The sequence below is a fragment of the Debaryomyces hansenii genome, assembly GCF_000006445.2.
Source record: "Debaryomyces hansenii CBS767 chromosome F complete sequence".
Taxonomy (NCBI): Eukaryota; Fungi; Ascomycota; class Pichiomycetes; order Serinales; family Debaryomycetaceae; genus Debaryomyces; species Debaryomyces hansenii.
Genome location: NC_006048.2, coordinates 112,235 through 139,501, shown reverse-complemented (window position 1 = coordinate 139,501; position 27,267 = coordinate 112,235). Strand labels below are relative to the sequence as shown.

The following is a 27,267-nucleotide window of genomic DNA, read 5'->3' as shown; positions in this document are numbered from 1 at the left end:
AAGTAATGTCACGTCATCAATATGATTTGATACAATGTATGAAACAGCCGGGAACTCATATGGGCATGCTTTGTCAACTGTGTGATGGTAAATGTCCAATTTGCGATTCTTTCGTTAAGCCGACTACTAAAGTTCGTATTTGCGATGAGTGTTCATTTGGTCATCTAGGTAATAAGTGTATACTCTGTGGAAACAACCTTGGGGTAAATAAAGAATTAGGATCTGCTGCATATTACTGTTTAGAATGTGTACGATTGGAAAAGGATAGGGAAGGTTGCCCACGCATTGTTAATGTGGGTAGTTCAAAGGCTGATATGATACAGAATAAGAAGAAGGCAAACGCAACTGGAGGCTTACTACAATAAACAATTAGCGACTACTAGGCTCAATATAGAAGTCTAGCCAGATTTTATTAGAATATACAACTGTTAAAAAAACATGCAATAGGCATAAAGAATTGAAGTCATTATCACACACTCATGAACGTTTGAAATATAACTAAACTAGATAAAGCTAATGGAATTCCAATTAATAATACGATAGTAATAATATTAGAGGAAGTTAGCACGTCATGGATGTTGAAACTAATGTACAAATATTGATAAAGCATTCATAAATCGTAGTGGATTAATGCATATCCATATCCATTCTCTTGGCTTCAATACCAAGTTCGACAACAGATTTAAGTCCGTCCTTCCATCTGTCATTTAAATAATCATTTACTGGTTTAAAGTCAACGACTTGTCTCCTCTTCCGGTATACGTTAAGCTCCTCGATTCTTTGTCTCTTTTTACTAAGGTCTTGTCTATATTCCTCCTCTATTGTCGCGAGATCATTTAAATGATGCTCGTGTAACCCTTCTAGTTGTTCCTCGTTCTGTGACAACAACGATAAGTTTCGATTTTGAAGTGACGAATACGAAAGTGTTGCGTATAAATTATCATAACGAATATCCTCCCCTCCCGATTTATTAGCCGAAGTAAACTCAGAATATTTACTCATATCTATTCCGTCTTGTATTATTCTAGCATTATTCTCATCGATATCTTCGTCATCCTGTTCTTGTTCATACCTTTCTATTTCTTGCATTAGAAGCGGTCTGGGCAAATGTTTTTCGGGATTATCTCTAAGTGGCAACATTTGATCAACTAATGGATGTAAAGCGTTATTGCGTTGATCTGTTTGCGTTTCCAACTCATTTATTACTAATTGTTCGACATTCGTTCTTTCATCTGGTGTAACTATATCGTCAATAACTATTTGTCAGTTAGTTTCGCCCTTCATATAATACATAAAACATCAAAATACATACATGGCAAATGGTCTATTGGTTCGTCGTTAATGGTTACCATACTTCTGGTATCGTTGTCCAATAGTTAAACTATAGATCTGATCTGGACGAAAGAAACACTTAATGGCCACTAGCATCCTGTTATCGATACCCAATAGAATTGGTCTCACGTGATATGAGGCTAAAACTTTTTGGAGTAGACTATACTATGAACAGGAGATACTCCCAACTGTAATACGGGTCTACAGAGACATCTAAGATATTTAATACAAGTCGAATTCAATACAATACACAAAAAGTTAACTAAATATTATATGAGTTAATAATTAATTACTGTTATTTGATAACTTATTTGTTTAAGACGTCGGCATCGTATCTTTGCTTGAACCATTGGATACTGTCTTCTTTGTTGGTCTTGTGGTTGTTACCGATGGTACCTCTACATCTCTTTCTTCTGGTGACTCTGGCACCAGCTCTACCTAAAACAACGTAGAAATCCATACCGTAAATACCGATACCTGGATCATACTTGATACCTAAATCAATGTGTTCGTCAACACCGAAACCGAAGTTACCAGTGGCGGAGAAGTTCTTGTTTCTTAATTGGTATTCCTTGACCTTTAAACCTCTTTCTAAGATTTCTTCAGCCTTTGGACCTCTGATGGTAACGTGGACAGAAATCTTTTCGTTTCTTCTGATACCGAAGGTTCTGACGGTGTATCTAGCCTTGGATTGGACTGGAGTTTGACCGGATAATTGTTCTAAAACCTTTGAGGCTCTGGTCAATCTGTCACCAGATTCACCGACACAAATGTTTAAAACTAATTTTTCGATATGCATTTCACGCATAGGATTTTGAGCTTTAGCAGACTATATGGGTTAGTATTTGTCTTGTTACTATTACGTGATGGTAAATGTGTCCTGGATATTTCATATTTCCGTCTAGTTTATATTCGTCTACATTTTTTTTCCATTTGATTAAATATTCCCTACTATTCCTGAAATAGTTCATCTGTATTCTGAATGTAATATTATCTATTTTAACAGTGTTTCACCAAGTTTTAGAATTACTGACGATACCCATCTCTGTCATTCTGGTAAATAAAGTTATTCATAACTAGGTCTTCATATTACAATAAAATCTGACTTTTCCAGGACTACCATTCATTCCACATTCACATCTAATATATCATTTAAACATACCATTTTTGGCTATTTTTTGTTTCTGTTTAAGGGAGCTTCAAACTGATCAATATTTCAGTACTAAAAATTTTCAGTTCTCTAGTACTATTGAATAGTTAGCGCGAACAGAGTGAAAATTATGGCCAAACTTTTGGATTATTCGCACGACCTCGAATTTGGAATTTTTGAATTTTTCAGTGTGATAAAGGTTAGGGTTCAACCCTTTAACAGAATTATATAATCACTAATCACTATATTAGAGAGATATATGCAACAGTTTGAAGGGAAATTGTAGATATGGTATGGAATACTGATAGACAGCAGAATGTAGAGACGAAGAGTAGATAGATTGTAGTGTATTTAAGAAAGTGTATTGCAGAAATATTGGAGTCAATTCGATGTACCAAGAAGCTATAACACTGGGGCGAGAGTAGAGAAATTGAGCAGGAATCAAAGAGGGAAATGTACAAGCAAGAACTGTAAAGCTACATAGCATGCAATTGAGCAATATGCATTAGTTTATAGAAATTTATAAATGGAATTTAACCGTCCACATTGTTGAACGACTTTTCCTTTTCTTTGATGTCCCAGAAGATGTCACCAACATTGTGGTTTCCATGGTAGACCCAGCCGGCTTCGGTGACATGGTACAAGTTGACAGAACCACCTGAGTATGCATCTCTGTGAGTAGCAGCCAAAATACTTCTCTTGCCTAAATATAACGCCTCTTCGACCGACAAGTCCCATCTGTACTCGGAGTCCAAAACACCGTATGCGAATGTTTGACCCGAACCAACACAGAACATTTCACCCTTCAATCTTGACCCATCGGAATCAACGTAGTAGATGGTTGGGCCCTCTTTCTTAGTGTAACCACAAATCATTGTACCCATAGATAAGCCCATTCCCTTGTATTCATAGACCAAGTTACTTAAAATCTTAGACGCCGCAGCAACAGAAATACGTTCCTTTTCTCTTAATTCATGTAATCTACATTGGGTACCTAACCAGGTCTCCCAGTATTGACAGTCAGCAGCACCACCAGCCATGGTACCTAACAAATCAGGATTGATTCTGATAACCTTGTTAACCGTCTGCGATGCAATCCAGTTACCTTGGGTGGCCCTCGAATCAACAGCAACAACAATTCCCCCTTGGAATCTAAAAGCCATTGTTGTGGTACCATGTGCAATCTTAATCTTACAGTCCGGATTACTGGCATCATCAGTGTGTGCTCTTAAAAAGTCGGTTGGTTGTGAAATAGGTGGTAATTGGATAGATGGGGCCAAATCTAATTGGGCATTTTCTGCAAATTCAGACTTCGCTTCATTTATTTCTTTAAGCACACTATTGGTATTGGAATGTGTGAATTTCTGTGCAATAGCATTCATTTTAATTCTGGTCTTTATGTATTAATATGATCCACTTATCGAATGATTATTATCTAAAATTAATTGGTCCTTCAAACAATTGACAAAAGTCTATAGGTATGTTTCAGATGTTACTTGTAAATATCAAACAAATGATCAATAAGGTGAATTGTAGAATATCTATGTTTAAATACCTGCTTGCCACCGTCTCTATTGAGTTTTGATATCTCAAAGATAGCCCAAGTGGTTTTGTGATCAAAACTTTACACGTGCCATTCTTAACTATGGAGACGACTACATTATAACCATACTATACTAAATAATACAATAACCTGTAATAAAATACGGAAAGTCTATAAATACTTGGCTGAACAAGTCATAAGGGATGCAAGTTGAAAATCACTATTAATACAATATCATTCTATTTTAATTATTTTTCTTGAATTGTCTTCAAGTTTTTCTTCAACGTTGCCTTCATCACTTGCGGATCTTTTTGTGCCTGGTGCATTGGCAACTGTCGCCTGTTCAGCAACGCTGTCACCAGTAGGTGTTTCTCTTATATTAGGTGAATTTGTGGCAGTAGTAGAATTATTTTGGCCTTTTGTAGATGGAAAAGAGCCTGAAGTGAATGATGGGGGTCTTGGAACAGCAGTTTCGTCTTTGTTTCCGTGAAAAGAAGGCCTTGCAGGTTTATTTGATAAAAATCGTGGAGGATTGGATAAGGCACTTGGCTTTGAAAAGCTTTGCGGCTTTGGTAACCCGGCTCCAGACGAATATGATGCACTAGCAAATGCAGACTGAGAAGGCGATGATGATTCTGACTTTCCAAAAAAAGTCGGAGGTTTCGACAACCCGGATTTATATACTGGTGGCCTGGTTAACGATGGTGACGCACTAGGAGACTCTGACTTAATACCGCTCAGTTGATTTGGTTTAGGCATATCATTCGCCAATTCACCCAGTGCATTAGGGGTATTTTCTTTACTATTTGAGTATGCAACTGATTCGGATTTGTGTGATGATGTCGTGAGTTGTTCACCTAATTTTTCAATCGGTGATGCTGCCAGAGAGGAAGGTTTAGGAGACCCTGCCAATTGTGGAGTATTTACCATGCTTGAGATTTGTTTCTCAGGGCTGGATGCTAATGAATGTGATGTTGGGCCTGGTGTGTTTCCTCTGCTTGCAGGTCTAGAAGATAACGTTCCTTGCTTTTCTTTAATAGATTTAGTTAATGCAATATCCAAAATTTTGCTCACTTGTTGAGGAGCCTTTTCAACCAAAAAACTTAAAGCATTATCACCGCATCCTGCTTTAACACCGATGATGTTCACTTGTGCGATAGTAGTGGCAAGAGCTTTCGTAATGACTTCAGTTGTGGTCGCAGTATTATACGATAGCTTCCTTGCCTTATATAATGTGAATAACTCCTTTTGCAAGTACGCTAACGATTTCTTTGTGTCTTGATTCATCTTGGGCTTTGCTTCGGACAGTGTATGAGTCCCTTGTGATGTTGGTGATAGCGAAGATGGGGATTGTGATCTATTGGCAGCTAGCTGTGCTTTGATTGTATTGGTAGTTACCTGTGGTTGCTGTGATACGGTAGAAGCGGCAGGAGAAGAAACTGTAGCAGGTATGTCATTACGCTTCACTAATTCACCACTACTATTTACTTGTAAAGTTGATTGTGGTTTAAAATATAGTGGTGCTTTAGACCCAATCAAGCCGTCCCTCCTAATTTCACTGGCAAGTTCCGCAATTGTCTTTGGTTTTTGACCGTTAGTGTTAGCACTACCCATTTGCTTTTGTTGGAGTTGAGAAATGAATTGTGATTGCGGCATTCGGAGTCCAGCATTCAATGGAGATAACCCATAAGGAGAAGCAAAGTTTCTTCCAACAATATTGTGGGTAGTGCCTTGCTGTGCTTCCAACCTCTGCTTCTGTTTTAATTCTTCTGCCTTGATAGCTGCTGCCTTAGCCTTTGCCGCGGCCATTTCTTGTTGTTTCTGTTTCACTTTTTCTCTTTCCGCAATATAGGCGTCATCTATTCCCCATGTCCAATTTGCATCATATTCTTTTTTGGATATCCTCTTGAATATTTTATTCAAAGTAACATTATGGCTCACCGACGCCTGCCAGCCGTCAGGGCAATATTTGTAGTATGGATAAATTTCTTTGATTGATTCATTTATTTCAGAAAGTGTTAAGCCTATATCCCCACCTTTAGACTTTAAGACGTTCGTAATCATTAAAGGATATGATAACGTTGGTTTAATCCTATAATGTTCTGGGATTTCATCAATTGTATAAATACTTTTAGCAGCTTTTTTAATCTGGTTGATATCTTTCCTTCTTTTAGGAACCTTCGGTGTGTCCTTTTGTTCAGTTAAATTCTTTGGCACACATACAGGAGGTAATTCTACTTTAGAGTCTATAGTGATTGCTCGTATAGGGATTCGAATAGTAGAAGATGTTGATGAAGTTATTGTTTGGAGTTGAACATCAAGTTTTGGAGCCGGTGGCTTAGGAGGCATCAATGGCTTTGACATCTGGCTGTTGACTAAATGTGCCATAGAATGATGGGTACCCTGAGCGATTTTCAATGGCAATCCTGAATTCGCTGATCCTTGAGCAACTAGATGCGTTGGAAGGCCAGCTAACGGAGAGGACATCGTTGTTAATCTATTATCTACCAATTGAGCCTTAGACAATCCATTTATCGGCGCTTGCCTACCATATAATCTTGATGCAGGAGGCTGGATAGAAGCTGGACGTCCCATTCTTGGAACTGCAGGCTTCCCCATGAGTGGAGTTGAACGAGTAGGCGGCTGCGATACAGACCCTGTGCTTGGTTTGACCTTTGGCTTATTAAATGGTAGCTTTTTCCCGGCCATCTTCCTAAGTTGTTGCAGTTCTTTTTTCCTTTTTTCTTGTTCTAACTGTTTTCTCTTTTCCTCCTTCTCTTTCATTAAGTCCTGGTGGTGTGCATCTATTAGAGGAGCTAGAGTTGCGATCTCTTGATCTAGGACTGATAAATCTAAATCAATATCATGCATATCATCATCATTTTCATCTTCCCTATCTAGTTCATCTTCATCCCATGTCACACCTTGTTCAAGATTATGCTGCTGAACTAACTTATCTATTTCGTCTTCTTCATTTGAAGCTTCATTAAATTGAGTTAGCTTTAGTAAATTCTCTTCGTCTAAATCCATCTCTTCGTCTTGACCATGGCTATCAGGATCATTTAAGATAGATTGAATTTCTGAATCAAGTAATTCGGATTCTTCTTCATCTATTGCGTTGATAGAATTCGTTTCCAATTCATTTAATATGTCATCAATTTCATCATTGGTAACTGACTTCTTCCTGGCACCCGACAATCGTCTTGATGTATTAGATTTGGACTGCGACGTCCTCCGTGAAGTATGACTAGAATTATCTGAATTTGAATTTGATGGAGACTGCAGTATGTTAGACTTAGATTCTTCTCTTGGTTTATCGGCTTCCTTTGATTGTTTTGGCTTTTGATCATTCTTCGAAGGAGACTCTGAAACCTTATAGAGGTTTGACCTTAAGTTAATTGCATCACTAGGATTGAATTGTTTAGCAGTTCCCGCTGAATTGTCATTAGTGTTGGAATCAATCGAAGGTAGCACGAAGGCGAAAGGTATATCGCCTATCTGTATTTTAGTTCCATCAGCCAATGGAACTGTTATTCCCTTTTCTGTGAATGCATCATCGACAAATGCACCATTTCTTCCCAATACTGATAATTCAAATCGTTGTGTGCCGAAATTATAGAATATTTTCGCATGTCTTCTAGATATTGCCTTTGTAGAACTTAAGTGGACGTCAACTGCATGATGCGAACTCTGCAATAACTCGTCGTTAGACTTTCTTCCCAATATTACTTGCAAAGTTTGCACGAAAAAGGTGAAGTTTTCAAAATCTAGTCTCGCATACGCAGAAATCTTAGAGCTATCCTTATCATCTTCATGATTGGAAGACCCCAAGGCCGCCTCACTCGTTATCGGCACTAGCGACAGGTTTCTTCTTATATCCACTTGTGATGTTGAATTTTTGTATCTGTCATACGTCTCTTCGTCAACTGGATTGGGAGATTGAGAATTGCTGACAGTTTTACTGGTATCATCAAAATCGAGTACAATCTTGTTCATTGGGTTCTGTATTTTATCTAGCGGCCCAATATCTAAATCTTGCAAATCCGGTAAACTCATCTGCGTAGCTATATCCTCGTCGTTTTTAGTCTCAGCACCTTGTTTCCTATGTGCCTTATGGTTTTCCTCATTATCATTTAATATGCTATTTATCTCATCATCTAAGTCTAAACTTTGAGCATCTGCTTCTCTCTCAATGTCAACTCCACCTATTTTATTATTATCCTCTTGTTTACCTAAGTTTCCTTTTAAATTTTTATCTTCGAGCGAATCTTGTTCCTTCTTACTGCTTGTAAGGGAGTCATCGCCTAGAGACAAACTACTCATCATGAACAGAACAATTATATCACTATTTTTGACCCACCGTAATTGTCTATTTAGTGATATTATAATTTATATGTAGTCTATTTGACTTGTAAATGGGGTTACCTATCTTGTCCACGTTAGCGATGTTATCTAGTTCAATAGTTCGTTTATCACTATAATGTTATGTTTTTAAAATTACTTTTCATCTTTGTTATAGCGTCCTGCATATATTGTTTCACTAATAGATTCTATTTGCAACTATTTGATTTGTGGTTCCAGAAAGATGGTAAGATGGTCTTTTAATATAGTCTTGTTTATATTATTTCAAACATTTGACAGGCAATAATGTTCAGAAGTATTAAAATTATCATTTTACTTTTGAATGGTTTAACAACTGTGCTTGGGCAATTTCAGGGGACGTATGACTTGGACTCAGATTATTCACATGTCCGTAAAGAACCAAAAATAAGAACCAAAAATGGGAGTAAATACCAATTGGACTATTGTCAAAAAACATTCGGTGTCAGTCTTGGAGGATGGTTGGTCTTAGAGCCATGGATTGTTCCAAGTTTATTTGAAGAAGTTTATGAAAAAATGGGAGAGATGCCTGTGGATGAGTATACATACACAAAACTATTGGGTAAAAGAGAAGCAGAAAAGGCTTTAGAAGAGCATTGGTCCTCGTTTTATACAGAGGACGATTTCCAGGATATAGTAGATCATGGAATAAATTTGGTGAGAATACCCATTGGTTATTGGGCTTTCGGCTTGCTTGCCGATGATCCCTATGTTCAGGGACAAGAATACTACTTGGACCAGGCTATAGAATGGGCTGATAAGTACGACTTGCAGGTTCAAATTGATATTCACGGCATGCCAGGGTCGCAAAATGGGTTTGATAATTCGGGAAAACGGACCGATCCTACGTGGTTGAATGGAGGAGAAAATATGGACTTAACATACGACGTGATGGATTATTTCTTCAATAAGTACGGTGGAGAAGAGTATGAGGACATTGTAACAAGTATTGAAGTAGTAAATGAGCCATTTGCGTTTATACTTGACAAGGATGACTTGCGCGAGTTTTATGAATACGCTTATCAGTGTGCCAGAGACAATAGTGTAAAAGCTAACTTGTATTTCCACGATGGATTTTTGCCAATCGGTTCCTGGGATAGGTTTATGAATGATTCAAGTGTGTACCCCAATATCACTATTGACCATCACCTCTACGAAATTTTCTCAGAACATCAAATTGCGTTGAACATTGACCAACATATTAAGAATGTTGAAGATCAGGGTGCAGCAATGGCTCTTCAACCACATCACAGAATTGTTGGCGAGTTTTCTGGTGCTTTTACAGATTGTACTAAGTATATCAATGGTGTTGGGATAGGAGCAAGGTATGATGGTACTTTTTCAAACACTAAGCCTGTCGGAAGCTGCAAAAATCATTCTGATTTCGACTCGTGGTCAGAGGAATTTAAAAATAATACTAAAGAGTTCATTAAAGCTCAATTTGAAACCTTTGAGAAGAACGGAGATGGATGGATTTTCTGGTGTTTCAAGACTGAAGATTCCATCGAATGGGATTTCAAAAGATTGGCTAGTTTGGACATGTTGCCCGAGTCCTTTTTGAATAGAAAGAAATGTCACAATTTGAAAACTACCCAAAGACTAAATGATACAGAAAAGAACGAAACCACCATTGAAAAGACAAGCGATGGTTCCAGCAGTATTGATCTGACCATACTAAAATTTCATCAAAGTTTTCAATTACCGAAAATTATCTACATAGGTGTAATTTCTCTGATTTTATTAATTCTTGCAGCAATTCCATAAAAAGTATATTTGAATCAAAAATTTTAAAAACAGTAGACGGTTTTTGTAGATCTAACCAATCAGCCTATAGATGGTATACACTCTATAATTACGATGACTAGATCGTTTATCGAACTAATATCTACTACCTCTTGTACGGTGTATTCGATTTGAATGCAAAAAAAAAAGCTATTTGCAGGTTCAATATGTTGCAGGTTAACCTGCCATCCCATCGGATTTTTTTATCATTGATCGATTGTAATTGAAGGAAAGACTTACGTATCTAATATATTCTAGCTTACAATATGGTATGTATACTCGAGTTATATGGTAGGCCAACCGAAACATATACTAACATGTTTGAAACAGGCTGTGAAGAAGAGAACAACCTTGCGGGACAAGCATGCAAAATCGAATACAAAGTCGAATTTGTCAGGAAAAATAGCAGAGTTGAAGGAGGAAAATAACGGACAGGAGTCAGATTACCATGAAAACCCATTTTTGAAATTACTGAAAGTTACCAAGAAAGACAAACAATTAAATAAGTCTCAAAACTTCTCGCAAAAATTCGATTCCTCTACTTTAAACACATCCAGTAATATATCCAAGTCTGCATTGAGACGCCGTAAGAGAAATGCAAGAAACGAACTCAAGCCAAAAATGGACGAGTTACTCCAAAATTTGCCCGAAACTACAAACGTAATTGATCCATCCGCTGCTGCTCACAAACCGAACGACCACAAGCTGACAAAATTTATCAAATCGACCAAGGCCTCCGCAAACTTGCCCAATGCAACCAAACAAACGGGGCATGCTAAAATCATGACCCAAGAGAGTAAGAACTTCACCAATGTCTTGAAAAACCCTCAGTTCAGATCGTCGCCTTTCAGTGCTTTAAAAGATGCTATTGCTCAAAATATACAAAACCAATAGCTCCCAATTTTATTTATTATATATGCATTAACTACAGCGTCCTCTATCAGATCTTAAGATCTTTACTATTAATTAATTTACCATATAGTAGATGGCCTGATTTATATCATGAACATAACTTACGTAAGCATTCGACTGATACATTTCGCGTCAAAAATAAACAATCGTGTAAATTAAAAACATAAACATTCTGCAAAGAAAACAAACCGGTGCCAGCAACAACCATATTTACGGATATTTTCTTAGTGTAAACACTAAACGGAAACAATTTTCATATCATTGAATAGTTGAGTCCATCTCGAGTTTTTTTTGGCTATATTAAACATAATATATATCTGGAATAGATATATAAGTAGCATCTAGTTCTACTGCAACCTCGAAGGAACCCATATTCCATCAAGTGGCTTCAAGTGGAATACAATATTGCCATTTTATTGTAATGGATATTGACCAACATTTCAGAGGTGAAATGCCAATGGAAAATAGTATTCTCGAGACATCTGATGATGGAAGTGGCATGATGGATAATAGAGATCAACGAAGCATCAACGAAGAAAACGTATTCTACGAAGCCAATACAGAGGAAAACAAAGAAATGGACATTCAGGAAGTGGAACCCGGAATGATACATCCAGAATTCATGTACAACGAGCACGATGAATCTATATTTGATGATGAGAATGTGTTCCCCAGTCTTAATCCAAAGGCAGACGACATAGTCAAATTTGACCACAATAATCCGGAATTAATAAACCATGGTACTTTGAAGGCATTGATAGTACAATTGACATCACCAGAGATAATTGACTATAATTTGATTTGTGATTTCTTCCTTACATACAGAATATTTGTTGATAGTGAAAAGGTGATGAATATGTTATTGATAAGATTGATATGGTCGTTACAGTATATCAATTCGAATAACGAAGCAAGTGTAAAAATTGGTAAATTGGTATTATTAAGAACTTTCGTAGTGTTGAGACATTGGATGTTAAACTACTTTGTTGACGATTTTGACTCTAATAACCACTTATGTGATATATTCACTTATAACATGAATCAAATAACAAATGAATCGAATCTAGTTACAGATGATATGTTTTTCGAACAAAAAGTGTTAAAAGATTTAAAAATTCACTGGATTTCTTTACTCAACGAGTTTTGGAATGTAGATATTGACCTTGGTATAATATCAGATGATGTTTTACAATATAAATTACCTATGATATTTGAGATTTCAAACGTCAAGAAGTTATCCAAAAGCAATACTGAAATGTCCATTCATACAAATGCTTCATATAGAAGATCTGCCATGTTATCATTATATGATCCAAAGATCCAGCATAAATGTCTTATTTTCGGTACCAATGGTAATGATGAAAACCCACAACTTTCTGTAAACAATTTGTTGCTCCACCATCGGTCATCTAGACTTTCAGTAAATACAAAACTACAGGAACTCAAAGACAAAAAATTGAAAGATGTAACCGTGGAAAGGAAGCCGTTATCATCAAACACAAAACATAATCATATGAATCTTCAAGATTCATCGTTAGGATTAAAGAAAACTTCACAGAATAAGCAACAGATTCCTGAAGAAACGCAGCATGGCATGGTGACTCCAATTAAGAATAAAGAAAATATAAATTCAAACTATAAGCTTTCTCCGATTAAAATGGAAAACATTGGGTTTTCGACAAATGGTAATGTAAAACTTCCTTCTTCGAAAGTGAGCTCGATTTTACCTCCTACTCCGGCGAAGAAAATGGACTATGTTATCAAACAAAGTAATGTGGATGACCCATTCCACAAACCTAACCATTATATTAAGGATGGGAAGTCTACAGATGATGCATCAAATGATTTTGGAAGAAAGAAGTCATTGAAAAAGTTTGTTGATGGATGGAAAAAATCATTTAATCATAGTTCATCAAACGCTCCTCATCAATCACACACAAAAGATAATAGTCAGGGTAGTAAGGATATGAATAATTTAATTAAAGATGCAATGAACGTAATGTCTGAAAATGATGAGGAAAATATTGGGGATAGAGTTGATATCCTATGTGCCAGAGCTGTGGACGAATTGGAATATTTAATACGGTGTTATGTTGGCAATGATTCTCCTTGTACTATAATCGAAGGGGATATAGATGGTATTGATGAACATAATAAAACGGATCCAATTGATGAATTTGTCGAGGTCACTGTTGATGATTACCGTGAAGATAATAAAGTAGATCTTTATGATGACGAATCAATTGATATAATGGCATCTCCAGCAAAGAAGGCTAGAGTAAAAAGCACAACTCACAGTAGTCCTGTGCAAGGAAAGATTGAAAATATTGAGGACAACGAGGATTCATCGGCAATTGATATTAATGATTTATCAGAGCTAAATCTCAAAAAGATCGATAATTTGATCAATACAGATGAGCTAACTAATGGAGAACAATGTCACGATAAAGAAAATTATAACCAGCGAAGCCGTACTCCAGTTGACCAAATATTTGGAAGATCGTTTGACGCATCAAATCAATCTTCATTTCAGAGACCAGCAAGCATCAATTGGAATGATGAGGGTAATCTTGACTTAGAATATTCAGAAAATAAGACAACTGGGTCTGTGGACGATTTTGACGATGAACCTAAATCTCCAATAACTCAGGACCAGTCATTTGGCCTTGGTTCTCAATTACCACCGGACCCCCAATACCTTTTCAACAATCAATTTAATAAGTCATTTGAATCTTCAATCTCAACACCTAGTAACATAACACAATATAATGCTGAAGTCGCAGATCTTGGAATTGCCTTAAGCCCCCAACTGATCAAAAAGAATTCGGTAAGAAGAATTAGTTTTAATGAAGCTAACTTGACAAAGAATAATAGCAACCGGAAACGCATGTCTACGTTATCAAAAAATTCATCTGGTTCAATATTTCGGAAAGATAGCAGAAACTCTGCAAAGTCTTATGTTAGTTATGATTCAGCTTTTTCAATTTCTAATGGATCAGTCAGCTATAAAAATAAGGAACCAGATAATGGGGAATTAAGGAAAAAGATGGCCCATGCTGATCTTCGTACTATTGCTGGCATTAATGATCAAAGACCAGCATTGGATTCTAGAATAAGCATGGAGTCAATGTCAATGAGCTCATATCTTTCAAGGTCCTCATCATTAAGGAAAAGTGTTCGGTTTAGTACATTATGTGCCTTGACTGAATTACCATTTGGTGAATATAATGCATCGAGTACCTCGGCTGATAGACGTGTTCCAAGCACCAGGAAAGAAATTAGACAACTGGATATTTCGGATAGTTCGTTCTTTTCGGTTGCAGCTAGATCGAAGACAAACTCTGTAATGGTATGTAATGAACAAAATACCCAAAATAGCCACAATTCATCTAATAATTCAGTGGCCATACCAGGAATTAGCAATTTCGTCTTGAAAGAACTAGCAGATATACCAGATGAATCTTATCAATTACACAGTCCACTTGATCATGCATTATACAAACTAGAAGGAAAGAAATCAAATTCAAGCGATTCAAAACACGAAATAAAGCACGAGGAATTACCAAGAGGAGCGTCTAACGTGGAGCAACAAGCAAACGAGAGTAATATTACACCTGATAACACCCAAGATATTTTAAATGAAATCAATAATGCCAACACTCAGGATATAGACGATTATCCGAGTGATATTGTTGATATGACTCAGGAGAGACCCTTAACCCCTGTTAAAAATATAATGGTTGTTAGATCGCCACAGAAGAAAACGGCAAGAGGATCATTAAAGAAAAACGAAAGTGTTTTCTTCGTTAGTAATGGGCCCAGTCCAAGACAATTTCCATCACCTAAAACTATTTTGAATGGATATTATATTTCTACGGATATTTTGTCAATAGAGAAAGTAATGGAGGCGGACTCACATATTTCGTTTTTATTGAGCTATGACTCGAAGTCGTTAGCGGACCACTTCACCATAATTGAAAAAGATATTCTACAGGAGATCGATTGGAAAGAGCTAATCGAACTTAAGTGGAACAAAGAACTAGTCCCCGTGAACAGTTGGCTTGAGATCATCGTCAACGACGACTACTTTCACAAAAACAGAGGGGTCAATTTGGTCATTGCAAGGTTTAACTTAATGGTTAACTGGATTATATCTGAAATTTTGATGTCCAAAACGCAACTCGAAAGAATCAGCATCATCTCTCGGTTGATCCACATAGCGCATAACTGCTACGTATTGCAAAACTTTTCAACATTGATGCAGATTATCCTCGGATTGATGTCTGAAAAGGTCCTGAAATTGAAAGAAACCTGGAAGAACTTGCCTCCGGGGGACATCTTGATCTTGAAAAACTTGGAAGAGCTCTCCTCGCCATTGAAAAATTTCGTTAACATTCGGTTGTGTATAAACCGCATAAAACCATCCAACGGTTGCATTCCGTTTGTTGGATTGTACTTATCTGACCTTATCTTCAATGCTGAGAGACCTGCGTTCATCAAGACTCAAATCCCCCATGCTGCGAAAAATAATGATACCACCGGTGGGGACTCTACATTGAATACTCAAAATATTGCAGCAAAAATGATCAATTTCTCTCGTTTCAGAACTTCGGTCCACATCGTCAAGTCATTATCCCAATGCATCGAATGGTCCTCCAATTACGATCTTTCCATACAAAAAGACTTGTTGTCCAAATGTCTCTACATTAAGTCCTTGGACGAAGAAGAGATGAACTTCTGTTTACTGAATATTGTCGACCCATGATAATATGAACGTATATAATTAATGTGTATAATTCTATCTATATGTTACTTCACAATAGACTATCTATTAAATTACTTGCTGGATACCATGTTCTATAGTGTGACATAGTTCCTTAGGACCAGATTATGTTGGGAATCTCAGAAATTGTATACGAGGGTCACTTCCGAATGTCCATGTTCCGGGAGCGAGAATGTAGCGTGATTCTTGACCCGGAATTGGTTGATTCAACATTTTGCAAATAACCCCACTGCGATACCTTAAATATAAATATACAAATGGGCCTTCCAGTAGATAATAGATTAAGGAGAAATATTAGACTTCTATTAACAGATCATTGAGTGATCGAGTATTAACCATAGAATTCATTTATATAACAAATAACAAATATGCCGCAGGCACAGATTCGAAAGACACAACGAAATCCTAAGTTATGGATTGCTGCATTGGTAGCAGCTTCCATAGTGACAATATCGTACAAGGTGTATTCCAGCTACATTGCAGAGGAGAATATTGAAGATAAGAAAACAGAAGGAGATGGAGGGGTCGAGGAGAAGTTAAGAATTGCCAAAAGGTACACCAAGAAGTCGATTGCGTTGACGTTATCACACTCGGTACTTAGCTCACAATTGCCCTTGAACGAGATTTTGCTCAATTCGGAGAATGTTACATTCATATTACCGCCAAACTTGTCGATGGACGACTTGGTTTGCAACATTGGTAACGCAGACGAGGTTGAGAGATATAATTTACCCAAGACATTGTTGAACAATTACAAATTACTCCATTGTAGTAATATCGACGGATATTTCAACATTTTGAAGAACTTAAAGCCGGACACATTGCTCGTTTGTTCGGAAGATTTGGGGATAGCGAACAATGTGCCTAGAGACTTACATAGGTTTGTGAAGGAGATTATTAACATCGATCAGAATAAAGATGATATTTACAAGAAGTTATCGTCGATATTCATCAAATAGACTAGACATTTATTTATTAATGTGACATTGTTATTGAATAAATACTCAAACACGAGCTGTAACCATGGCCTATATGTGGACGAACCTACGCGGTTCTGCGGCCTTCAACGGACTATCTACCATCCTCTTGTAGATACCTTCTCACTGGCCTTTAAAGAGTCAACACTGACACCAAACATCAATTCACCTAAGTCGGTAGAGTATTCCATAACTTTCTTTGGATCGTCATAATGGGTGACCGCATTCACAATCGCCTTGGCTAAAAGTTCGGGATTCTTGGATTTGAAAATACCTGAACCGACAAAAACACCGTCACATCCCAATTGCATACATAAAGCAGCATCAGCAGGAGTGGCAACACCACCGGCAGCAAAATTGACAACTGGGAACTTTCCTTTGTTGGCGATTAATTCTTGCAATGTTATAAGAGGAACTCTCAATTCTTCCGCGTACGCGGCGACCTCGGCTTCAGACTTCAAAGATAAAGCATGATCGATTTGTTGTTTGATCAAGTTGATATGGCTCACAGCTTCTGAAATATCGCCTGTACCAGCTTCTCCTTTGGTTCTCAACATGGCTGCACCTTCACTGACTCTTCTCAAGGCTTCGCCTAAGTTTCTTGCGCCACATACAAATGGAACTTTGAATTGATCTTTTTTGATATGGTACAATTTGTCTGCTGGGGTCAACACTTCAGACTCGTCAATGTAATCAACTTCCAATGCTTCCAAAATCTGAGCTTCAACAAAGTGTCCGATTCTACATTTTGCCATAACCGGAATTGAAACTGTTGCCATAATCTCCTTGATCATTTTTGGATCTGACATACGACATACTTGTCCCGATGCTCTCATATCGGCTGGGATTCTTTCCAAGGCCATAACGGCACATGCACCGGCCTTTTCAGCAATTTTGGCCTGTTCTGGAGTAACCACATCCATGATAACACCACCCTTTAACATTTGTGCTAATCCAGCTTTAACTTTGAATTCTTGTGTCATTTTATACTATATCGAAATCTGAAAACGTTTTTTTTAACCTTTTAATTGTCAATTGATTCTTAGCTTTAAATTTTTACAAATAAATTTGGAGTTTAGGCTTATTATTTATGGTCTTTCTTTGTCTGACTCAATCGTGTAATTGCACATGTCCCAGAATCAATGGGGATTAGCAATTTTCGGGAGTATTACGGTAGAATGCCGGTAACCTAACGAGGGCAGCGTAAATGAAAAAGGCTGTAACTAGACTGCATATTATTGACCGTTACTAATATTATCGATAGAATAACCGAGCATAAACCGAGCAAATCCGAGTCAACCAGTAGCGAATTTGACTCTCAGTCAGCCCCTGTAAGAGTTTATACAGTAATTGGGACTATTTTAGCATTGTCACTTAGTCACAGAGGCATTTTGTCATAAAATTTCTCGTTTAGGGTAACGATAGCCGATGGACATAGGCATCATTAAACACCGTAATAAATCTCTCAAGGCTATCCGAGAGTACCAAATAATTTGATTCAAATAAAAGGTTGCACTTTCATATTTAGGTAGCTTATCAGCAAGACCAAAATATAAAAAATCAGTACAACAATAGAATGACAATTACGAAGAAATTAACGGTTGGAGTGTTGGCATTACAGGGCGCATTTATTGAACACATCAAACATTTTGAAGGTGCTACAAAGAATGGATATTCAGATTTCGAATTTGACTTCATTGAAGTTAGAACTGAGGAGCAATTGGATAGATGTCACGGACTAGTTATACCCGGTGGAGAAAGCACTTCTATATCATTGATTGCACAAAGAACTGACTTGCTTGGGCCGTTGATGCATTATGTCAAATCGGAAAGGCCTATTTGGGGGACTTGTGCTGGATTGATTTTTTTGTCGACTCAAGTTGAAAATGGAAGACCAGGTCAACAATTGTTGGGGGGCATGAATATCCAGGTCAAGAGAAATGCATTTGGAAGACAGCTACAGTCGTTCCAATCGGATTTGGACTTTTCATCCTTCATCCCTCTGGTAAGTGACTTTCCTACGATATTTATTAGAGCTCCTGTCATTACAAGTGTGCTATCCGATATCAACGGGTCGGAAAATGTTGATAATGAAATCATTCATTCTAAGAATGACTATGAGAATAAGGCTCCAGTACAAATTTTGCACCAATTGGATAACGGCTTGATAGTTGCCGTAAGACAAGGTACTAAACTTGGAACTTCTTTTCACCCTGAATTATCAGATGACTATAGATTTCATAAGTGGTTCATAGACGAGTTCATAACGAAGGCTGTATAATTATGTATATTTTAGTTACTAGTAATATATTCATGGTGCGTATAGAATTCGTTGCAATGCGAAAATTAGATTGATGAAAGTTATCGTAACGTTAACAATAGCATACTATCACACATTTTTGAGTGACTAAGATGCATGATGCTAGGATATTCAATTCTTCATCGAATAAAACAATGAATCAGAACGATGAAGCAGGTAAGCTGAAGATCAAACCTTTGAGAACGAACCAAAGGCGAGTAATAGGAGCATCAAAATCTTCATCACATATGGGCTCACATGTTGGTACTACTTTAATTATAGGCAAGAATTCACATTCTACTTCTCATGGCGTACGAAATAATTCACCAGAAAATACAATTGTGATTGGTAGGCGTAATTTCAGTGATGGTCAAATCGAATATACAAAGCCAGCTAGTCATTCTAACAAATTCAAAAAAGATAGCATACTAAGAGACCCTAATATCGATTCGAATGTGGAAGCTTCAAAAAAACTTTCCGAACAGATTCAATTGACTGTCTGGTTTCATGAACCACGAACTTCTACAGAGGATGTTATAATCGATGCAAGTGTAATTCCTGGATTAAAAGAAGGTGATATTTGTGAATTGGTACCGTTGAATACGTTTAAACCCCATAAAAAACCCAAACGATTAATCTTCATTATTAAAAATCAGTCGCTATTATCTAAAAGTTCAAGCTTACATACATCCAATAACAACAATAATGCCGGGGCAACAACCTCAACTTTATCAGCTAATAATAACAATACAACAAAGACAAAGACAAATTTCCAAATTTCGTTGATTTCAAACCCTTTACAGAATTTAATGGATTTACCACCAAGAAGTTTGGTTCAATTGAAAACAATATTAGACGTTGAATCTATTGAAGCAGATACAATCGAAATATTTATTAAGGACATAAATCTTTCAAGAGATTTGATGTGGACATTTTCTTCGTCATTGGTAGGTACTTGCGTTTATTCTGAAAAAAGGCTTACATTCCTTAGCAATAGGACAGGGGTAGTAAAAAAAATTTATAAGAATGGTAATGAGTTATTTTCAGCATTGATTTGTGAGAAGACAAAAGTTGTATTTCGATCGAAGAGTGCCAAATTGGTATTTCTAGTCCAATTATCTCGAGAAATGTGGCACTTTGAAGAGACAGGTGAAATAATGTTTCATAAGCTAGTCAATACATTATTCCCTAAAATTTTCAAAAAATGGAGAGATAAGAATACTCACCATGCGATAACTATTGTTCTATTTACAAGCGTTGACTTAACAAATATTCCATGGACCTCTTTAGGCCAAGGAGAAAGACCAAACAATAGACGAGATTATTTTAGAGTTGTTGTTGATCAGGTTAGTATCTTTCATTGGGATAGAATCATGGCTAATTTGAGATTAGAATTTGCAAATTTCAAAAGAGATATTATGCTTAATTGCCAACCTGAAAATAATGGAAAATTCACAATGGCAGGCCAATCTTTACCATCTGTTAAGGGAAATGTTCTAGAAGCTATTAATGTTGGGATACATTTGGTGAATGATAGGTTTAAAAACACTGATTTAAAACATTCTTTAAACCATTTCATATTGGTCACTCCAGGAACAGGTCTATTTGATGTGGACTATAGCTTGATGCACGAAACTAGTAAAAAAATGTTGAGCATTGATTGTGCATTGGATATAGTTTGCTTGAGTCAACCACCTTTACATATCGTGCCTCTATTTCGTTACAGAGATCCATCGAAAGACGGTCAAATATCCCATTGTGTCCCACATTGGTGTGATATATCTTTTTACAAAGATAGCACAGCCAATTCTACACAATGGATACCGCATTGTAAAATCTATGAATTACAGATGATGGGTGTTATGGAAAATGAGATTAATGATGTTAAGATTGAGAGATACAGAGTCCCTAATGAGGCGAAATCAATGGTGGAAGCTATGGACAAGTATGATTCTGATGTTTTCAAACCTGTAAATAAAGATTCGGATTCAAAAGTGACTCGAGAATTATCATCTTCACCGGAGCAATCAACAATAAATAGTAAGACAGGAACTCCTAAAGAAAATTCCAAGCCATTATCGTTAATATGGAATAATAGAACTTCTCTACTACCAAATTCATCAACTGCGAGGATTGACGTTTCCACAACCAATTCTTCGGTTCTTGGTACAGTTGCAAATAGCGGAAAAGATGTATCAGCGCTTTCTTCGTTGTACACATTGAATAAGACATCTGCAGACAAGTCAGTGGTACATGCTCCATCAATTAGAGCTGATTCACGTAAAGGCGTAAAAGAAAATGTTAGTCGAGATAGAAAGGAATTCAATGAAATTACAAGAACAAAGCTTCGGCCAAGGTTACAGAAGACAGAAGAATTTTACAAAAGCGACGACAGTGTCAGCAATACATCAAAGCTGCGAGATATATTAGATTCCAAGTCCAGGAATAAACAAAGCTCAACAAAAGTAGAGGAAGAATTTGAAACGTTGACGAACTTGTTGTGGACTGAAATTCGTAACCCTTCTAAAGAGCTGCATTCTGATATGTTATCCTTCCTTCGTTTGAGTAGGTGGAATGACATATTTCCTTCTAACATAAAGAGAAGACTAGTTAAATGGAGATCCTTTGAATCACCTGCTGCCTTACCAGTCACTACTTCTATTTTCCCATCAACAAAACAATTAGAAACAGACTATTCTTTTCAAATTTATAGCGTCTTTCTAAATTCGGAAAATGATTTGGAAATCGAAAGTACTCACGACCTAATGAGGGAAATGATTCAATTACGTCTATTGTTAGGATTTCAAATTTGCTATAGTGACCAAGTTAAAAAATTTGAATCGAGTAGAAAACCCGGTGGAAATGCAGAAAGCTTAATTAAATACTTTCCGAAAGGTAGTTGTTATGGTTCACGAATCTATATGTCCTTGGACGACGAAATACACAGGATATCCTGTGATTATAATGGAAATCTATATGTTCAAATGTATAGAAAGATTGAAGAATTGAAGCATTCAAGGTTATTAGGTTCGAAGGATTATAGACAGCAAAGTTATGTTCCCTTAATTCGAACAAGGTATGTTGACGAATATGCTCCTGCTAAATTTGATTTTATTAATACTAAACCACTTAAATATAATTGGAACCAATTTGATCAGTTAATAGCAGGTTATGACGATGCAATTCCACCGGAAAAAAGGCAATTTCACAAGATGAAATTCGTTGTGTTACCTGCTAATATACCTAAAAACGCATATTTCATATCTAATGAGAATTTAACAGACGAAGAGATTCGTGTTGAAGGTTTACGTAAGTTGATTGGATTGATTGAAAGAGGAAAATTTGTTAAATCAGACGATAAAGAATCTAAAAGAAAGGAAGAAATTTTGCCTGAGATCAGTTTTTACACAGGTAACTTATACGAGTTCTTGAGCGATCAAGCGGAAACCTACGATGCAACTGGTAATGAACCAAGTAATTCTTTAATGTTGGGAGAAAATATGAGATTTACAAAGAGCATAAAATTGAGTCAACTAGCGCAAGAGTTACAAAGTCCTACTGGTGTTAGGTTGGTAGATAGAACATGGCATTTCAAAAGACATCTTCACTGCTTTTTAGGTAACGAGCTTGTCTCATGGTTTATTGAATGCTTTGAAGATATAGATAATAGAAATGATGCTACTAGTTATGGTCAATCATTAATGGACAGAGGAATGATCAAACACGTTGAAAGTAGACATGGGTTCTTGGATGGATATTATTTCTATACTTTTGAGGGCGAATATATTGACAAAAACTACAAACCTGAACGATTGAATAGTGGATGGTTTAATAGAAAGAAGAATTCAAGCGAAAAAGGCTCAGCAGTAACGTCACCTACATACACAAGGAATAATTCAGATACCGAGTCAGCAAAATCTCCAGTTTTCCCAGTCCAAGATAACCTTGATTTGAGGAAAATCACTTCAAATTCAATAGGCCAGCATATGTATGACTCTGAGACATCATCGATGGCTGGTTCTTCAACCAAAACCAAGCAGAAAAAGAAATTTATCTTAAGTAGATCAGTCAAGTTTAATGCTGATCCTTTGAAAAAGTCGTTTAGGCCCGAAATTGTTACTGTACATTATGATAGGGTTCACAATCCAGAACACTGTTATCATATCCGGCTTCAGTGGCTTAATACTACGAAGAAGTTCATAGACGATGCTATATTAAATTGGTCAAGGCTATGTGAAAGGCATGGTTTAAAGCTAGTTGAAACTCCTTGGCTTGAATTATGTACTATACCTCAAGTAAATCCATTCCATTCGTTTGTTGATTTGAAGTTGGTTATAAATCCGTGGACTGATCCTGAATTTCTGGATCCTAACATTTTGAAAGATAACAAATTCTATTATCACTTATACTTGATGAAAAAATCTGACTTCTTACTAGACAATAGATCAACTGTTTTCTTTCTGAAAGACCACATCGAAATTTCCTATAGCTGGGGTAAACCAATTTTCCAATATGCTCAGTATATTCACAAGACAGGTGCTTACATAGTTGAATTACGAGATAATGGTGACTTGTTCTTGGCTCCTAACAACATACATATCACTAGACTAAACACATCTCTTTCATCCGTTCCAGAACAAGATTACCTCAAGTCTTATAAAATGGATTCTCAAAAAGTGATGTTGAAATTTAGATCAGCTTGTACAAATGAGAAAATACTTCGTGGTATTTTTAAAGAGGCTAAAGAAAATTGGAGGGAAAAATGTCTGGAAGTTGTATTACCAGCAATTAATTAATATCTGATTATATAACGTAGAGATAGCCTTATAATATATTTTGATTCTTATAATGATGTATATACTTAAATAGCTATTCTTTCAGCGATCTTAATCGCATCAGCCAAAACACCGTGTGCTGTAACTTCTGCACCAGCACCAGCACCTTGGATAATTAATGGGTTCGAATATCTTTCGGTTTTAATTGATACGACGTTATCGCTACCCTTCAAGGAAGCAAATGGATGGTCGAACCCGTATTTACCGATTTCTACAGAAACTTTATTAGCCTTAAAATCAACTTGACCGACGAACCTTAAAACCTTATTTTCAGCTAACGCTTCTTCTTTAACCTTTTGGATATCAGCATCAAAATCTGGTAATTTTGATAAAAATTCATCAGCAGTTTGAACACTTTCTAACTCCTTTGGAATAAGAGACTCAACAGGGAAAGAAGTTGGAGATTCAACATCAAAGCCTGATATTCTAGCTAAAATGGTGACCTTTCTAGCAACATCTAAACCGTTCAAATCATCTCTTGGATCAGGCTCAGTGTAACCCAAGTCCTTGGCAACTTTGACTACATCTGAGAACTTTACCTTAGTAGAAGGATCAGTGGTAGAAAATTCGTTGAAAATATATGATAATGTACCAGAGAAGATACCTTCGATTTTTTCAACTTTATCGCCAGTAGTAATCAAATCTCTCAAAGGACCGATAATTGGCAATCCAGCACCAACGGTAGCTTCATGATAAACCAAACCACCGGAAGGAGCCTCAGAGTTCTTGAAGATTTCATTCCAGACTGATAAATCAGACGAAAAAGCCTTCTTATTTGGAGTAGCAATAGAGATACCTTCTTTAACAAATGTAGGGTAGTAATCAGCTATAGTACTATTTGAGGTGTTATCAATTAAGATAGTTGGCTTGGAAGCACCTTTCAAAAACTTCGTCAACTCGTCCAATGATAAAACAGCCTGCGCCGAAGCATTCTTGTAAGAAGCTAAGTCAACAGGTTTATAGTCAGAAGAGAATAATGCTTCTTTAGAAGATCTAGCAAAGTAGACAACATTGAAGTTAATAGCAGTTTTTAAGTTTTTTAATTGATTAACAAATGCTGAACCAACAACACCCGAACCAATAATAGCAACATTGACAGATTTGACCATTTTCGTTTAAAGTAATTATCACAATTGGGTTCTGTTCTTTTCTAGAACTACCTCTAGGGTTTTTTCAAGCCTACAGAACTTGTTGATAATTACACGTGATATATAATGATTTGCTCTATATACGGTTTATGTAAAAATCCTATCAATACAGCCATTGAAATGCCTGAATTGCCTCCTGATTGTGGTATATACTAAATTGGACTGAATAGAATCTGTTATAGATGGTGTCTATTGTATAATGTATTTAGTTCAGTCTTGTACTACAGTGTTACCACAATTTATTGCACATTAGTTGCAGCCGTAGTTGCCAGACTATTCTTCTTATTAGCCTTAATAGAAAACATTCTCATGACTTCATTTTAATATTGGTCACTTAGAACATTGACTAATTGAAGACCAAAGGTAACAAGCAAAAGCCATATGTTTCGATGGCGAGTAGTCGAAGCTATACTTTTCTTGTCATCACCTTCATCTGTGTCGGTACCATTGACTATATATTTTCTGTCATCTAGTGGTTGGGGCATAAGATCGAAATGGACCAACCGTTTAAAATCCCATTCTATTGATGTCTCCGTTTTGAAACACCAAAATATCCAACCATTCATTTTGGAACTATATTGATCGAGTTGCATTTCAACGAACTTTCTATAATTCTTTTTCTGTTCCTTTGACCACTTACCCCACGTATTGATATCATCACAGGTTCCAATCTTATCATTTGTATATGGTGACGTGCCCTCAAATCTCGTGCCTATACCTACACCGTTTAACCAAGGGGTGCAATCTGTTAAAGCAGCCAGCCATTCACCAACAACTGCAGGGTGATGTTTATTCTCATCTTTGATAGAAGAGCTAAGAGATTTGATACTCAGGAGATGTCCGTCAATGGTCAGATTTAAAGCACCCAGTGAAAAGACTTCGTAATGATGATGATCTACGAGTATATTATAGTTATCAATGGTAGAATTAGTCTTATTACCCGAATAAGATAGAAATTTATTCCAGTAACCCATCAGTTGGAAAGCATCGTGGAATACAATTGTATTATTCACTGCTTGTATTTTTCTTGCATTTCCATAGCTATCTTCATAAAACTTCTTTACTTTTTTCATAGATAGCTTAGGACCAAGAGGTTCGTTAACAACCTCAATACCCAAAATTGTATCTTTGTATTCGGTTGACATGTTATGTCCTCCATACTTTGAATAAATTTTATTTAACACCCTATGACTCAAATCAACATGCTCAGTTCTATTAAACCATCCTGGGTAATCAAGGCTTCTAAGACCTGAATTATCAAATCCATTTTGAGATCCAGGTAAGCCATGGAGATCAACCCATACTTTTAAATTATATTTATATGCCCATTCTATGGCTTGATCTAAATACTTCTCTGCTCCAGGCACATACGAGTCATTTTCAAGCTTTTCAAATGCCCAATAACCAATTGGGATACGAACCATATTTAAACCATATTCTTTGATTTGGGCAAAGTCTGACTCATTGTAGAAGGTATCCCAGTGCTTGGTTAGTCTGTTTTTTGCCTCTTTATAACCGAGCTTTTTGCAATAGGCATGTTCATCTATTGGAATATCAGAATCCTTACCACTAGTTTTATTAAATTCCAAGAATAGCGAAGGAGTTATATATGGTTCAAGGATCAACCATCCTCCTAATGCTACTCCTTTGTAATGAAAGTTTCTAGAGTTATATTGAGATTGGATTAGTGAGGAACTATTTCCAGACGGACTGGTCGAATTCAATCCAAGAGTCAATTGTGCAAACCAAAATGTTAGCAACAACGAATAGATACATGTCATCAGCCGCATTTTAAAAAGAACGAATGTATAACCCTTGATTCGGTGATTTATTGAAAAAGCGATGTAGGATGCTATCAAAATAGAATTAAGGATAAACTATAAATGAAGTAGGCACAGCCAAGATCGCGAGCTAATAAGCTTCTATATCGACTCTATTAATACTCACGTAACTACATTTTCTTACGGTATAAGAACATCATACTATTGATACGTCTGGTTTGTCCATATCGAATTGGACGACCCTGAATCGTCATACTCTCTCGTCGATACGACACTCCTTTAATACTTGATCATATTTATTTATTCTGCAAAGATTAAGACAAATGTAAAGAAGAATATATGTAC

At 36.6% G+C, this 27,267-nt stretch overlaps 14 protein-coding genes across 14 annotated transcripts; 7 read left to right on the top strand and 7 right to left on the bottom strand. All coding sequences in view use genetic code 12, as the record gives it.

Moving 5' to 3' along the window:
* Nucleotides 1–5: 5 nt before the first annotated feature.
* Nucleotides 6–365, top strand: DEHA2F01562g (DEHA2F01562p; the record flags this gene model as incomplete). The annotated part of the gene is made up of 1 exon (XM_460431.1): nt 6–365. One exon carries the CDS (start codon nt 6–8, stop codon nt 363–365), a length of 360 nt encoding a protein of 119 aa, XP_460431.2.
* A 262-nt stretch (nt 366–627) lies between these two features.
* DEHA2F01540g (DEHA2F01540p) lies at nt 628–1,140 on the bottom strand (the record flags this gene model as incomplete). The annotated part of the gene is made up of 1 exon (XM_460430.1): nt 628–1,140. One exon carries the CDS (start codon nt 1,138–1,140, stop codon nt 628–630), a length of 513 nt encoding a protein of 170 aa, XP_460430.1.
* Nucleotides 1,141–1,639: 499 nt separating this feature from the next.
* Nucleotides 1,640–2,497, bottom strand: DEHA2F01518g (60S ribosomal protein L11; the record flags this gene model as incomplete). The annotated part of the gene is made up of 2 exons (XM_460429.2): nt 1,640–2,161; nt 2,495–2,497. The coding sequence occupies 2 exons, from the start codon at nt 2,495–2,497 to the stop codon at nt 1,640–1,642; spliced, it is 525 nt and encodes a 174-aa protein (XP_460429.2).
* Nucleotides 2,498–3,015: 518 nt separating this feature from the next.
* DEHA2F01496g (DEHA2F01496p) lies at nt 3,016–3,864 on the bottom strand (the record flags this gene model as incomplete). The annotated part of the gene is made up of 1 exon (XM_460428.1): nt 3,016–3,864. One exon carries the CDS (start codon nt 3,862–3,864, stop codon nt 3,016–3,018), a length of 849 nt encoding a protein of 282 aa, XP_460428.1.
* A 395-nt stretch (nt 3,865–4,259) lies between these two features.
* Nucleotides 4,260–8,351, bottom strand: DEHA2F01474g (DEHA2F01474p; the record flags this gene model as incomplete). The annotated part of the gene is made up of 1 exon (XM_460427.2): nt 4,260–8,351. The coding sequence occupies one exon, from the start codon at nt 8,349–8,351 to the stop codon at nt 4,260–4,262; it is 4,092 nt and encodes a 1,363-aa protein (XP_460427.2).
* A 321-nt stretch (nt 8,352–8,672) lies between these two features.
* Nucleotides 8,673–10,169, top strand: DEHA2F01452g (DEHA2F01452p; the record flags this gene model as incomplete). The annotated part of the gene is made up of 1 exon (XM_460426.1): nt 8,673–10,169. One exon carries the CDS (start codon nt 8,673–8,675, stop codon nt 10,167–10,169), a length of 1,497 nt encoding a protein of 498 aa, XP_460426.2.
* A 284-nt stretch (nt 10,170–10,453) lies between these two features.
* DEHA2F01430g (DEHA2F01430p) lies at nt 10,454–11,081 on the top strand (the record flags this gene model as incomplete). The annotated part of the gene is made up of 2 exons (XM_460425.2): nt 10,454–10,456; nt 10,518–11,081. The coding sequence occupies 2 exons, from the start codon at nt 10,454–10,456 to the stop codon at nt 11,079–11,081; spliced, it is 567 nt and encodes a 188-aa protein (XP_460425.2).
* A 469-nt stretch (nt 11,082–11,550) lies between these two features.
* On the top strand, nt 11,551–15,864 carry DEHA2F01408g (DEHA2F01408p; the record flags this gene model as incomplete). Its single annotated transcript, XM_002770678.1, has 1 exon — nt 11,551–15,864. One exon carries the CDS (start codon nt 11,551–11,553, stop codon nt 15,862–15,864), a length of 4,314 nt encoding a protein of 1,437 aa, XP_002770724.1.
* A 386-nt stretch (nt 15,865–16,250) lies between these two features.
* DEHA2F01386g (DEHA2F01386p) lies at nt 16,251–16,841 on the top strand (the record flags this gene model as incomplete). Its single annotated transcript, XM_460423.1, has 1 exon — nt 16,251–16,841. One exon carries the CDS (start codon nt 16,251–16,253, stop codon nt 16,839–16,841), a length of 591 nt encoding a protein of 196 aa, XP_460423.1.
* A 116-nt stretch (nt 16,842–16,957) lies between these two features.
* Nucleotides 16,958–17,842, bottom strand: DEHA2F01364g (DEHA2F01364p; the record flags this gene model as incomplete). Its single annotated transcript, XM_460422.1, has 1 exon — nt 16,958–17,842. The coding sequence occupies one exon, from the start codon at nt 17,840–17,842 to the stop codon at nt 16,958–16,960; it is 885 nt and encodes a 294-aa protein (XP_460422.1).
* Nucleotides 17,843–18,435: 593 nt separating this feature from the next.
* Nucleotides 18,436–19,140, top strand: DEHA2F01342g (DEHA2F01342p; the record flags this gene model as incomplete). Its single annotated transcript, XM_460421.1, has 1 exon — nt 18,436–19,140. The coding sequence occupies one exon, from the start codon at nt 18,436–18,438 to the stop codon at nt 19,138–19,140; it is 705 nt and encodes a 234-aa protein (XP_460421.2).
* A 131-nt stretch (nt 19,141–19,271) lies between these two features.
* On the top strand, nt 19,272–23,954 carry DEHA2F01320g (DEHA2F01320p; the record flags this gene model as incomplete). The annotated part of the gene is made up of 1 exon (XM_460420.1): nt 19,272–23,954. The coding sequence occupies one exon, from the start codon at nt 19,272–19,274 to the stop codon at nt 23,952–23,954; it is 4,683 nt and encodes a 1,560-aa protein (XP_460420.2).
* Nucleotides 23,955–24,019: 65 nt separating this feature from the next.
* Nucleotides 24,020–25,102, bottom strand: DEHA2F01298g (DEHA2F01298p; the record flags this gene model as incomplete). Its single annotated transcript, XM_460419.1, has 1 exon — nt 24,020–25,102. The coding sequence occupies one exon, from the start codon at nt 25,100–25,102 to the stop codon at nt 24,020–24,022; it is 1,083 nt and encodes a 360-aa protein (XP_460419.1).
* Nucleotides 25,103–25,461: 359 nt separating this feature from the next.
* Nucleotides 25,462–26,922, bottom strand: DEHA2F01276g (DEHA2F01276p; the record flags this gene model as incomplete). The annotated part of the gene is made up of 1 exon (XM_460418.2): nt 25,462–26,922. One exon carries the CDS (start codon nt 26,920–26,922, stop codon nt 25,462–25,464), a length of 1,461 nt encoding a protein of 486 aa, XP_460418.2.
* Nucleotides 26,923–27,267: the final 345 nt, after the last annotated feature.